The sequence below is a fragment of the Lactuca saligna genome, chromosome 3, assembly GCF_052625555.1.
Source record: "Lactuca saligna cultivar CGN05327 chromosome 3, ASM5262555v1, whole genome shotgun sequence".
Classification (NCBI taxonomy): Eukaryota; Viridiplantae; Streptophyta; class Magnoliopsida; order Asterales; family Asteraceae; genus Lactuca; species Lactuca saligna.
The window spans coordinates 10,991,719-11,006,388 of record NC_136419.1 but is presented as its reverse complement, the minus strand read 5'-3'; the positions used below and the strand labels follow the sequence as shown (position 1 = coordinate 11,006,388).

Below are 14,670 nucleotides of genomic sequence, written 5' to 3'. Positions count from 1 at the left end.
CGCGAAACAGATGGCGGAAACGTCCGCGGGCGGGTGATTTTATCTTGTAATATCATCACATTGTATATAAATGAATCATAGACAACATCATCACCATACATTCAATAATACAACATACAGTGTTTACATCATTGTATTTGTTCACAAATTATATGCCAAAATATTAAATGTATGATGAAAGAATAATACAACAAAAGTCACATTTGCTTGATAACCGACCTGTTTAACAAGTCCCTGAGAATACAAGTTATTTTGAAAAATGTCACCATATATAATGTTGGTGAGTTCATAAACATGTTTGTATGAAAAACTTTGTATCTCTTTGTAAACACCAGAAAATACGATATTTTTCGTAAAAATGGTTTGAGAGTTTTGTTTCAAATCCTGTATTAAAGCATGTATGTTCCTGTTTTGATAGTGTATAATGAGAGAGTTCTAGAAAATTATATATTTTCTGTTGTAAGTGAATGATAGTGTATAATGAGAGAGTTCTATAAAATCCTATATTTTTTTGTTGGAAGTGAATGATATTGTATAATGTATTGCCTAGAAAATCCGATATCTTCTGTTTGTAAAAGCGTTGTGGTCTTAAAACCCTAAGACCGAAATATAGTGGTTGTATGGTTTCGTATCATCAATAGAGTATATGTATTCCATAAAAAAAACCATATTGTTTATCTTTATTGTCAAGAATGGTCCTTTTATGTACATTCTTTGGATTTTCTAGTAACATTTTTACGTTTAATCTTTTCAACCTTTTACAAGTTACCTCTAATAGTTTGCTTACAAATATGAATAATAATTGGAAGATATTTCGAATTTTGTGGTTGTTTAACAAGTTTTCATGACGTATTCACACCATATAACATGAAATGTACACACATACATGCATAATACTAAGATTAACCACAAAACTAGCTTGTATTCTCCCCCCAAGAGATAGTAAAACTCGAAAACAAGGGGGTATGAAGCTCACCTTGGTGTTAGTTGGGTTTTAAAGAGAAGAATGAAGAAGATTTTTAGTCTTGAATGCTCTTTTGAGGGGATTTTCGAAACTAAGAGAGTTACAGGATCGTAAAAACGAAAATAATTTGATTTTGAGGAAAAATCTTAGCATAAGATGAAGTTAAACATCTTGAATGCGAATTAACTTACCAATTTTGCAAGCTTGAAGACCTCCTTGAGCTAACACACACACACACACTCATGGTTTTAGAGGAGGAAAAGAAGAGAGAGTTTTCCTTTAAGAGTGAAGAAGAAAATGAGGGTGGTGCTCTTTGGCCGAGAGTTTAAGGAGGAGGAGGGAGTAGTAGTTAAGTGGTTATTACATGGGAGTTTAACATCTTGAACCTAGAAATATGGGGGATTTTGCATGGATTACCTCTATACAACAATGAGGTGTCACCATTATGATTTATCACATTTTTTTAGCAAAACGGAGGATAGGAGGGGCGGGGGGAAGAAAATAATTTATTTTGGGCTTGAGTTTGGTTTGTGACCAAGAACCCATAGGCCTAAAGAGGTTTTCAGTGTTGAAGGCCAAAAATATTTATGTCTCGGCCCATTAGATAATCTATGGAGGGTATTGGACCAATAAGGTCCATTAAGAGTGTCTTACCCCTAAAACAATGCTAAATGGAGTATTGGGCCCGCTATGCCCCAAGAGAGGTATTCACGACCCAATAAGCTCCAATAAGGGTCTTATGGCCCAAACATTATTGTTTAACGAATTTCGGCCCAATTAGGGCCCAAATAAGGATTGTTGGCCTAAAAGAACCAAGTTGAGAGGTTACCATCCTATTGGGCCCAATAAGTGAATCCTGGTCCAATAATAGGTTTGAACAGGGAAGTTAGGGTTACAAGCCTAAAGTTGAGTGAATGTAGCGTATTGAATTAGGTTTAGAGCTTTCACAAGGAAATTTCGAATTGAATTGTGATTTTTGAATGAACCACTTGCATTATATCAAAATTAAGGTTACGAATATGCTCGGAGTTATTTACACATGAACATAATTTCCTAGCCCAAAATGCTAGTTGTGACATTACCCCTTGGTCAAAGTCAACGCTATGGTCAAATTCAACATTTTGGGTTGACCATATCACCGAGTCAACCTATCGAATCGTCGAGCTCTTTAACTCATAAATCCTAGAATCGTGACCCAACTCGCCAAGTCGTTCTTCCGACTTGTCGAGTCCTATCGAGCTGCTCATAGTCGTGACTTGGTGAATCAGCTCGTCGAGTCCCTCTACAGACTCGTCGAATTCTAACTTAAACTGGAACGGGACAACATAGCCCAACTCATTGAGTTATCTTATGGACTCGACAAGTCCCTCTTTCTGTTTGGTCATCTTAACAAATTAAGCCCCTATTTTCTAGATTCAAAGTCCATACTTCGTTTGTTCACTGGAAATGATATTTTTAAGGGTAAAGTTTCCAACTTTTCCCGTTGAAAGCCCTTCTTAAACGGTTTAGCTAAAACCTTAATTATTTTAGGGAATAGATCTTTGTCCAAAAAGCCTTAATATCCTAAGCCAAAGCATGAAAACATAGATCTAGGGCCTAGATACCATTTAAACAAGTAAAGTCTTGAGCTTGCTTCCATACATGGCCTTTTGGGCTCTAAAAGGCCATAAGGACGTTCTTAGAGATTGCATGAGGGCTATAATGACATAAAGTTTGCACCTTTATGCCATACCAGTCCTTTAAGGTCTTAGATCAGGAAGATTACCCTGTTGGGATGATCATTCTCCAAAAGCTATCATTCTTTGACCAAAAACCCACATAAAGAGGACATAAAGAGATCTAATGAACTAATAGCCAAGATAGAAGCTTGATTACCAGAAAATGTTGCAAATAGAGTGTAGTTCCTGGATCTACTCTTCCCCTCTTGAGCCGTCTATCTTCTTCTTCTACTACAAGCTTCAAAAGCACACCACGATCACTCAAAATAGCTCACACTCTTAAAGAAAACTCTAGGGTTTTGTGGATTAGGGATTAGGACAAGGAGACTGGAAATGAGGCCAAGGGGGTGGGGATTAAGGAGCTTAAATAGGGTGCAACGCCCCAAAATTAGGGTTTCACTCTGGCCAAGCTACCCGTCGAGTCAAGGGCTCTTGACTCGTCGAGTAGATAGCTCAAACCCCGCACATAATCTTCCCTCTAGTTGATGAGTTAGGGCCACAAACTCGTCGAGTCCCTCTTTCAAAATAAATAAATAAATGAGTTAACTGCGTACCAGGACCTAGGCGTTATAGATCCACAAGCGTTCGTGGCAAGCGTTTGGCACTATTGAAGGTGGATGGGTTTGTAGAAACTTTGTTTCCTTGAATCTGGGGGGGGGGGGGGGGATAGTCCCCAGATGTATCGTTCAACCTTTTTACTTTCTGGGGTAACCATCCCGGGACAAGGCACTACCAAGTCACTGAATCTGGTCGTATATGTTTTTATATCGGAACCTTCCATTTTGAGGTTCTAGAGTTCTTGCTCTAGTTCTTGAACCTCGCCCCTTGGGCACTATTCTGCTAACATCATTATTTTCAAGTCTTCCCAGCTTAAAGCGTTGTCCACAGGGAGTGTTAATGATTTGACCTGGCCGTTCCACTAAGAGAGGGCCCCGTCGGTGAATGTGCAAGCTGCGAATTTTAGTTTACTCTCCTCCGGACAGGCATATATTTTAAATACCAACTCAGTCTTCTCAAACCACCTGGTCAAGGCGATGACACCTCCATCACCATATAATGCTTTGGGCTTGCAGTTCGAGAAGTCCGTATAGGAACATCCTCTTGGTTGACCATGGTCGTCGCCTTGGTTAGAACTGTTAGGTGGTGTTTGTTTTTTTCCTGCAGATCTTCTTGGCCTCTTCTATTTGCACAGCGCAGAGCACGCGCAGTCATAGTCTCCGCAGACTGTTTGTTTTTTTGAAGACTGCAGTGTATGCACACCCTCTTCTTGGCGCACATGTGGACTATAGTCTTTTAACATCTTCAGACAATTTCTCGCCTAAAAAATACATATATCTTCATTTTTTTGTATTTTAATTTATATTTGTTTCAACTTTATTAGTGATAAAAATTTTGACAAAAAAAGTTACAATACGTAAAAAAAAAAAGTTCGACAACACAAACATGATATTTTTCACAAATTTACAAAATTAAAATTTATTACAATAATGGTCATTGAAGTTGTTTATATAAATGTGAAAAAAAATCATAATATATTCTTATATTTTTTTATGCTAAATTTTATAAAACATTATATAATACAGTATCGTCAATTTCTAAGAAAAATATTTATGGTACGATTTAAATTGATTTATTTGAAAAAAATGAAAGTTTATTTCCATCCATTTATGTATCCAGTTCTTTGATTCACAATTAAAATGTTTATGTATAACCTTGCGACCAAAAATTGTTAGTTTTTATTAAATATATACGTTAATTTTTACCATTTTTATTTTCACTTTTTATACAATAATACATAAAAGTTGATCTAAATTTGTTAATTATTTATAATAAAGTCATAAAAATATTAAAAAAATCACTTTGTAGTTAGAACAATCAGTTTATTTAGATTTTAGCTTATTTTTGTATCTTGCAGATGTTAAAGAAACAAACAGTCTTCTTTTTTTCAACTTGTAGACATTTGTCCCACCTCTTCTGCTGCAGAGGTCTACAGATGTTGTCCGCAGACTGCAGACATTTTGCCTCAGAAAAAACAAACAACACCTTAGTATATATTCTAGCCCCAGAGGCATCGTTGGAGCTAATTTGTACTATGGCAGCAGTTACAGCGGCTGTCACAGCAGCATGAAAGAATATAATATCCATCGGTGGGGGTGGTGGTGGTGTTGGTGCTGTTGTTGTGTTTTTGAAACGTTTGTTAGATTTGTACGGAGGCATTTTTTTGCTATAAAGTTTAAAGATGAAATGATGATGAGTTTTCAATGATGGTTACAAGTCAGGTGTTATCGGACTAAATTATTTTAGTTCCATGTGTTTTATGTTTTAATGTATTAAGTAAGAGATATATGATGGAAATCTATTATAGTGAATTCAGCGATCAATATATAAGTTTAATTGAGATAATTCAATAAAATAAAGTGCATGTCAATTTCATTGATATATTTTAGTACTTAGTGTTGGAAATTTTGACTTTTTAAGCAAGTCCATAATACATCAATGTAAGGGAAAATTTTGACAACATACTAACTCCTAGGAATAGTGTAATCACTTATTCATAGCGTCGTACTTACATACGGAAAGGAAACACCTAATCTATAACAAAACATGAGTAGTATAGGTAACTAATCGTGGTGGTCAGTCCTCCGTGGGCCCTGAGAGGAAGTCATAAAGGTATGCATTACCTTCATTCGGTGCTCAGCCTCAAATACATGCCTCTCCATTACGGACTGACGTTCCCGATATTCTTTTATCTCAGCCGAGTCGTGGTAACTTCCCTCTGAAGGCCTTAGTATGATCATGGGTCCGATCATGATTTTCGTCCAGACGACAAAGGCAGACTGCGGCGACCTCGGTGTTCGCACCAATCTCCATGATATGGTTAGCGGATGCCCTAGTTTGCTCGCCACGACGAGCGATGAAACGAACCATGACATGAAGTGCCTTGTCTGTTGAACCCCCTCAACTGAGGTTATAGAAACCTCGTTCCATACCATAGGGTGGGCGTTGTCCCTGCTCTTGGCTACATCTCTTCTAGTCTACTACTCATCGAGGTGTCAGGCCATGAAAGTTCCGCCTGGGGTTTTGGACGACTTATGGTGGTTTATAAACTTCGGGATCTGAATCGGTGTCTTCCTCGACTTCTTCTTCGTCCTATTCTTCTTCTGAGATATCTTCTTGATCCTCCTCTATCCAGTCGTTGTTTCCCTGATTAGGTAAGTAAGGATCTCTAGGTAGGTGGAATCTTACCATATAGTCTATTCGAGAATAGGGGTAAGAGGTACATAAAGGATCTAAGGGTGTGGTTTTATAGTATCATAAAACACTCTTATAGTATTTAAGTTTATAGGTTCTTTGTATGGTTTATTGGTAAGTTTAAACGCAACTCAATTTTAATTCCATAGTCCATCCTGGCTCTCCCTCATGGATTTACTCCACCTTTTGAGATTAAATTTTAAACATTATATATATATATATATATATATATATATATATATATATATATATATATATATATATATATATATATATATAATTTTGAAGCCCCCTTAGGAACAATAGTCTGTTCCTATTAGTGGGGATTTTTTTTTTCAATTTTTCTTAGGAGGGTTTGCTTGTATTTTTTGTTTATTTTACCCTTGCATTGACTCCTTGATCTGTGCCACCTCTTACCGTCATTTTTCCTAAACACGTGTACCTTCGTTCCATTTTTGCATTATGTGCTTCTGACACCCTATACACGCGTTTGATTTTTCAATTTTGTTACAGACCTTGCCACCGCCTCCATTCCTTTCATCTTCTTCCATCTCACCTTTTATTTTCTCTCACTTTTTCGATTGTTCATAATCGAACCCTACACGCACTGTCACCGCCTCCACCGCCTTGCTCTAGATATCTCTACTTCTTGCCTTCTCCATTGCTTACCTTCTTCACTAGAATGTTGAGATAGATAACATAATCACTAAATTGGAGTTATCCAGATCACTCACCTTCAATCCTTACCTGTGTTCCCTCTATCATTGTATCAATGGATGACATATCGATTGCGAGGCGAACACCAGGATACGTTATGGTGATGTTCTCTGGAAACCTAACTCCAAAAAAACCTGTTCGTTTCTCCGGTCAGTCTTTGGTTGTGGTATTCAGATATCGATCCAGAGAGAGAAAAACAATGTTGTCTCCAATTTTTGTTGACCGCCACTCATACAATCGAACGCCATTGAATGCTTCCCTTTATCATATTCTCCTTACTGTCTATCTAATATGATATCTCCATCGGTGTCGAACAAGAAGAATATAAGCATTTTTGCTTAATTTTCTACAATCTTTTTGGAATCTATTGGGATTATGATCCTTGGGATTCATTGAATCTTGACTCACGTTGGAAATTTCTTTGGTTTTGAAGCATTGAAGGATTTGAGTTCTTCCTACCTTAGTGGTTGCTGTCAATTTCTATAGGAAATTTTCAAATTTCCTACATGAATTCTTACATGATGTACGGATGTCTGTTCTGTTCGTATCATTTGAGAAATACGGTTTTTCTTAAATTTAATGTACCATTGTTTCCATCTCCTGTAAACTCTTTTCCATCGATTGCATAGTTGTTTTAAGATATGTCCTTATATGTGTATCTTCATCTAACTATCTTGTATCTTCTTATTATGAACTTTGCATCTAATATACTGTTTTTTTCCAGGTTAACTCATCATAAACCTTACGCAAGTGAGCTTACTTAGGATATTCCAAAAGGTATTAACAGAAACACACATTTTTTACTTCCTGCTCCTCCTCTTAACAACATTCCTCACAGATAGCTTATTGGAAGAAATGTTATTAAGTTTGATAATGTTAAAATACACGCACACCAGTTACTTTCATCTAAAAATTTAACTAAGAGGTGGGTTATTAATTTGTTAAATAAACGCAAAAGAGTTACTTCTTGCTCCTCCTCTTAACAACATTCCTCACAGATAGCCTATTGGTAGAAATGTTATTAAGTTTGATAATGTTAAAATAAACGCACAACAGTTACTTTCATCTGGAAATTTAACTAAGAGGTGGATTATTAATTGTTAAAATTTAGCATGTTGTTATTCTTATTTTTGTTACTATATGTTTTTGTTAATTTGTTGAGGCCAAGGGGTTGTATTAAATATTAATTATCAAGAATTTTTTTAGGGCTCAAGGTGGATGGAGAGGTGCTTATCTTAATTTTTAGAGAAACCCACAAAAAAATCATTCTTAATAGGAGATATGTGGTATATAAAGAGGTAAAACAAAAAGGTTTGTGTCATCTACATTGGTGGAACAACATAGAATTTTAGTCCTTCCCCACTACCTCTTTACTTTTGATCACCTAAGAATATCTTGCAATTATGTACTTTTCTCACTTTTAGACGTCAATTTTGTATGAAATTGGATTTTTAATTAGTTCTCAACTTTTGATTTTAAGGTTCAATTTTGTTTTTTCTTCGTTGTAAAATAGAGTAAAAAACAAATTTTATGTAGTATCAATTGGTGGAAAGTTCATTTTTTGTGTATTTCTTTTCACTTTAAGGCCTCAACTTTGTCTTTTTTTTTTTTTTTTTTTTTTTTTTTTTTTTTTTTAATTCACAAGAGACTGTCTACATTATTCGTGAACGCAAGGTTCATTTCTTATAAATATATATCTGGTGGAATTTTATATTTAGAAACATAATTCTTTATCGCTCCAATTGGTACCACAAATGAACTACCCTTTCTCATAACAATCACACACAAAAGGAGTAAATGGATTAATCTTACATTTTCGTACTTTTTATAATTCGGTCACTAAATGTTTCAATTATTTTTGATTTTTCCTAGCATATTGTAATAAGGTTAGTTAAACTCTCTTTTATTGGATTTATACATTTTATTCATTTACTGTCTCCATCTAACTTTCATTTGAACATTTTTATTGCATATGTTAAGCAGGGTATAATGTAAGAAACTATAGTTATACTAAAGAGGCTGGTGGTCAAAATCTTCATTTGTGTTCTTTGTTAAGTATGTTGCTATCATTTTTAGTTTCATATATTGTGTCATTGAAATTTCAAAACGACAAAAATCAATCTGAAATAAATCAAGTTTCTAAGTTTTCTCTATATTTTGTAGTCACGATAGAAATAAACTGATCTTTATATGCAAATACATTAATTTTAAGAAAATATAAAACCAAACTTTTTACTACCACATTATAGTTTTTTATTTTATTTGTTTTGCACATACTTGAAGTAGTTATATTTAAATTTTTGTTGAAGATTTTTTTTTTCTCTTTTAGATTTGTTGATAACCAATCTTTTTTCCTATATTGTTTCTTTGCGATTTAGCAGGTCGAAAACCTAGTCGGTGAATAAAAAATCTAAACTTTCTATAATTTCTGCAATCAAATTAACAATCAGTTGATTTTGTTTGGTAAACCGAAGATATGTTTGTGTGGTGATGCAAAGACCAGTTTAGAAGATGATGTGAAGACCCTCGAACCCCTTTTTTGTTTTGTGACCTACAAGAGAGAGAGAGAGAGAGAGAGAGAGAGAGAGAGAGAGAGAGAGAGGTACTTTATGACCACACTTCCAAGGATTGCCACTTATTATAAGAAAATCTATTATCATGTAGATTTCTAATTTTGTCATAATAGAATTCATAGAAAGGGAAAGTAAAGGGTTGTTTGTTTTGCCTCTTATCGGATGAGTAAAAGTAACCTCTTATTCAGTTAGACACTCAGTACGTCTGTTTTATCAAGTATTACCTCTTAATCGGTCAATAAGATCTTACCCTTTGTTTTTTTTTTTATTATTTTTGATTTTTTAAAGAATATGTTTTTGTTACAACCGAACACAACGGAATAGACAACAATAGAATCAGATTAAACCAAATGCATTGATTGATTGATGAGTGATGTATGTTCCAAAGTGTTAGCCTTTTGGACAGATTTCTTAGCAAATGATATTTCACAAACAAAAGGGACCTTCAAATTGTTGCCATAAAAGTTTTTTTTTTTTAATCCATGAATCATTACAAATGCATATGAATTTTGTAGCTCAATACGACACTGCAATAGTCAAATGTTGAAATTCAACTAAAGAATTTTTTTTCATGTGAGCATATCCAACCCCGCAACGCGGGATTCTTCCGTAGTTTGTTTTTAAACTTCACCATCCTATTCAACACTACGATTATTTGATTTCCGTGACATTAAGTATTATTATATTTTGTAACACGTGTGATTTAAAACATTTGTTTTCTCATCCAACAACTACCATTGAACGAACCATAATAATAAAGCAAAATTTTCAACCTAATGGTATTCTTGCTTACACATGCTAAAAGGGTTGAACTTGTTAAAATAAGTTAATGAATTATAAAAATGTATCAATAGAAAAAAAAATAATAATAATAACTAATCTTTTATACCCGATGTGATTTTTGTGATTCATGAAAAGCGAAAGAGGGGCTTATTAGAACAACAATGATGAGCACATTTAAGTTGTATTCATAGGAAAGAACAAGGAAGGAATAACAAAACATTGTTAATGACAAATTTAACCTCTTGATGTCAATATCAAATAGTGTCAGCCCTTGCTTTATCAAGATTTAATGATATTTTTTTAAGGTTTAGATTGAGAACTTAATCTTGATATTACGTTCACTAAAAACAGAAGGTCTTATGAAAGTAACACCTTTACCTATCAATTCCAGCTGTCAAAAGAAAATTAAAAGATTAATCAACTTGCAAGTTGAACTCTCTCTCCCTCGCTTTCATTCTTAATTAATATTTTTTTGGAGATATAATTTAATTTAGAAGTTGCGTGTGATGATACAAATGACGTTTAATGACAATGCTTTTTCATTAAAGAAAAACAAGAACTAATAAAAATAACACAAATTAATTAAAAAGTTGATAGCTAATGCTATACCCGGCTTTAAGGCTTGCACTTATCAGACCAATAACTGGTGACACTTTAATGTAAAATTAAGTGTTTGTTTACTAAGTTCATCAATCTGGAATTCATCATATACAATGCATTAAAGTTCTGTGCAAAACATAGATAGACCTTTTGTTTAATTAGTGCTTGAAAGGAGCGAATGCAACAACAGAATTGTGCCCACCGAACCCAAATGAGTTGGATATGGCTGCAGCAAGATAACAAAACGTTAAAATACGGTAAAGATATTAAAAGGGTCTTTGATATGTTTTTTACCGGGTTTACCAACAGACTGAGTATGATTCAAGTTATATTCAGACTGTTTTATATTATACTTAGATACATCTGACTCAGTGCCGTATATGTTAGTGCCGTATATATTATCAATGTAAGTCTTCCCCACGCCTTACCAATTAAGTTACACGTCAGAAGCTCTTATATGTCTCTGACTCAGTCATATTTAAGTTATGTCTGATTCAGACAACCAGACTTTAATTCAATCTATTTGATTCAATCAACAATTATCAACAGATCCTAAAAAATTATTATTATTATTATTATTATTATTATTATTATTATTATTATTATTATTATTATTTTGTATTTTTCAGATAATAACAAATTAATAAGATGACATACGTACGTACCCACGTTGACTTGATGCTGTTTCTTAACATTTGGGACAGTATCGATATCAACTTGAGGCTCCAAGTTCTACATGGATGATCGAACAAAATTGATAATGATCAAAATGAGTTAATCAAAAGACAATTAAAATACTAAAAAATAATATTATTTATTTGTAGCACGTACATCTTGATTAATCGTAGGGTGTAGCCAGCCAGTGTTGATTGCTTTTATGCATGCAATGGCTTCCAATCCACCAGCAGCTCCAAGGCCATGTCCGATCATTGACTAAGTCATTATTAATATTGAATAGTCATTTCCTTAATTAATTAATTGTGTCATTATATAATGTAGCTATATATATTAAAACAATAATGCATTTTAATTAAATGTTGTACATACCTTTGTGCCATTCATTTTCATTTCAGATGTACACTTAAAGATCTTTTTAATGGCATTAACCTCAGCCAAATCCCCAGCTAGGGTTGATGTTGCATGACAATTCACGTAATTCACCTTTAAATTCAATAGTGAAGTCAATTTAATTGGGTACTAAACTTTACTTAGTAACAAATTTTTTTGTGTAATTAATTAATTAAGTTATAGAAATGTGTGTGACCTCTTGAGGAGAAACACCAGCATCTTGTAAACATTTGGTGATGCAAGAAGAAATTCCAAGTCCATCTTTACGAGGATCTGTCATATGATGAGCATCACATGTTATGGCTCCACCCAAATATTCAGCAATAATATTGGCTCCTCTTTTACTTGCATGCTCCAAGCTTTCCATTATCTGTGAAAAAATATTCCAATTTACAATTCATATAATTAATACTGTTTCTTTTTTTGGACTAACGAATCTGAATATAAAAAAAATGGCCTTTTTATTATTCTTTTCTGTCTAAAAATGATGCTAAATAATAATTGACCGATAAACTGAAATTGCAAATGATTACGATATTCGAAAAAACATGTTTACAATATTGTTGGACTTCCACATTAGTAATTTTCAGTTTATGATAATAACCAAAAGCTTATACAACTCAAAGGATTAATATTTTTAATTACTAAATTTCAATAGCTACAACCAAACATAAATACTTTCTCAAATTTATCATTATTGTATGAATCATGAATGACATCAAATGGGTGGTTGGAATTTTTTTAACAGTTACATTATAATTTTATATTATTTGAATATATGCCAAATGTTTTTCTTTTAGATTATCATTAAATTATTTAATGAACAACTATATTTTGTTTTCAGTTCCATCTTATTTCATAATAAGTAGCCCTAGTCAATAATAGTTTTAAATCTTTATATAACTTGTTTTCATTAACTACCTTTAATAACAAGTAGCTTATATTTTTAAAAGACATAAATATACAAAAGTTTACGTTTTATGAATTTGTATAATATAATATTTGAAAACTTAAACTATTGCTTGTTATGTATGCAAAAAATACATTCATGTAGGAATCATCTCCCGGAAAGAAGTTTGATTAAAGGATAACAATATAAATATAAAAGATAAAAGATTAGGTAACAAAGACACATTCATTTCCTCTCACTCAACCGATTATACAATCTATCTAAATATATTATTTAAAAAAGAACCCAAGATTTTGGACCAGGCTTAACACATTTAGGCCTCATTATGGGTCAAACACTATTTGGGTAATTTTGGGCTGGATCAATCTTGGGCTTGGGCTCATAATATTATAGTTATGTTATGGGTCACAACAAATAAACAAGGAAGATGAAGATTGAAGGCCCATAGATAGAGATAGAGATAGAGATAGAATCATAGAGAGGTGAGATACCAGGACGCCTGCACCTTCACCGATGACAAAACCATCACGATCTTGGTCCCATGGTCGAGAAGCTTTGTGGGGTTTGTCGTTTCGTTGAGACAAAGCCCTGCAGGCTATAAAACCGCCGACACCTGTAGGGTTAACTGCAGCTTCTGTTCCACCGGCGACCATGATATCCGCTTCTCCTCTTCTGATATGGTTCGCTGCCGCATAAAAGCAATAGTTTGCAGTCGCACAAGCTGTTGAAATCGAGTAGTTTGGCCCCATTAACCCTCTATCTATCGCCAATAATGCAGATCCCATGTTCGTAATCGAGTAAGGAATGAAAAACGGAGTGATCTTCTTGAACCCTTTTTGAATCAGTGCTTCCACACCATTGCTAAATGTTGTCATACCTCCCATCCCTGATCCCACAACGACTCCTATCCTCGTTCGATCCATCTGCTTTTTAAAAAATTTGTTTGTCAATCTGTTCATATATAATTTATAATCAAATTAAGAGGACTCACAGTTTCGAGAATTTGTTGGCCGAGGTTGGCATCATCCAGAGCTTTTCTGCCAGCAACTAGACAATACCTCCAACAGTCATCAAGACGCCGGTCGTTTTTACCATCGATGTAACCTACCGATGAAAAATTGCGAATTTGACCCGCGAAACGAACAGTGAATGCTGAAGCATCGAATTTGTCTATTAGGGTTATTCCGCTTTCACCCTCGAGAAGTTTGTCGTAGAATGTGTTAACGTCGTTACCAAAAACAGAAACAACTCCCATTCCTGTAATCACAATCCTCTTCTTTGGGTCTGTTTCTCTTTTAGGAGATGAAACGGTTTGTGTCGCCATGGCCTTGAATGCTCTAGATTTTGAAGCTGGGAGAATATCAAAGATCATGACAGAAAGTTAGGGTTAAAAGCACTATATAGTAAAATAGATTAAAACGATCACTAATTAACCTCTAAAACCATTATGTTGAAGCATAGAAGCTTTATTGTTTTCTGAATCCTTGCTTCTAAAAATCAAACCAGTAGAACAAGCGGCTGCAATGCTTGCCATTTCTCCCTATTCCTCCTTCTTGATCTCTGTCTCTGTCTCTCTCCCTCTCTCAAGGTCAAAAAATCGTAGATAGGATAATGAAAGAGTAGGTTTTCAGTGATCAGATAACCATGTGAGCAACTGTTATGGAAACTCTTGCAACCGGTGTTTGATGAAAATCTCCAGTGAAAACAGAGTATGATTGTGAAATATTGATTTATGGTGGTTTCATGGAGATTGAATCTTGTCATTCACCATCAAACCAACCAGTGTATGTGTTGAAAGACTCTTGGTAACCATTCTCGCCGGGTAGTTGATAACCCATTTCTGCATGTTCATTAGTTTTGTTCCTCCCTCATCATGACTCCTAAAATTCCAAATTTGTATATTTTGATATTAGTTCATAATTTTGAACGTTTTTGCGTTTATAGTCCGATGGACCGGTGGTCGCTAGATTGAAAGAGCCCGGCCCATCCTTAACTGCATTCAGTTTTTTAGAGTGAATTACGTTTAATATTGATTGATTCGTTAGGTTTAATAAACCAAAGAGTAAATTACGGAAATGGTTCATG

At 34.2% G+C, this 14,670-nt stretch overlaps 1 protein-coding gene and 1 long non-coding RNA gene across 2 annotated transcripts; one reads left to right on the top strand and one right to left on the bottom strand.

Moving 5' to 3' along the window:
• The first annotated feature begins 8,267 nt into the window (after positions 1-8,267).
• LOC145034458 (uncharacterized) lies at positions 8,268-9,441 on the top strand. Its single transcript, XR_013678072.1, has 2 exons — positions 8,268-8,706; positions 9,033-9,441. It is a non-coding gene; the product is annotated as an uncharacterized LOC145034458 (long non-coding RNA).
• Positions 9,442-10,528: 1,087 nt separating this feature from the next.
• LOC145034457 (3-oxoacyl-[acyl-carrier-protein] synthase I, chloroplastic-like) lies at positions 10,529-14,457 on the bottom strand. The gene is made up of 8 exons (XM_078982875.1): positions 14,020-14,457; positions 13,577-13,935; positions 13,077-13,508; positions 11,872-12,045; positions 11,655-11,768; positions 11,439-11,540; positions 11,273-11,339; positions 10,529-10,833 (listed from the first exon to the last, which is right to left on the bottom strand). Exons 1-8 carry the CDS (start codon positions 14,117-14,119, stop codon positions 10,766-10,768), a joined length of 1,416 nt encoding a protein of 471 aa, XP_078839001.1. The 5' UTR covers positions 14,120-14,457; the 3' UTR covers positions 10,529-10,765.
• Positions 14,458-14,670: the final 213 nt, after the last annotated feature.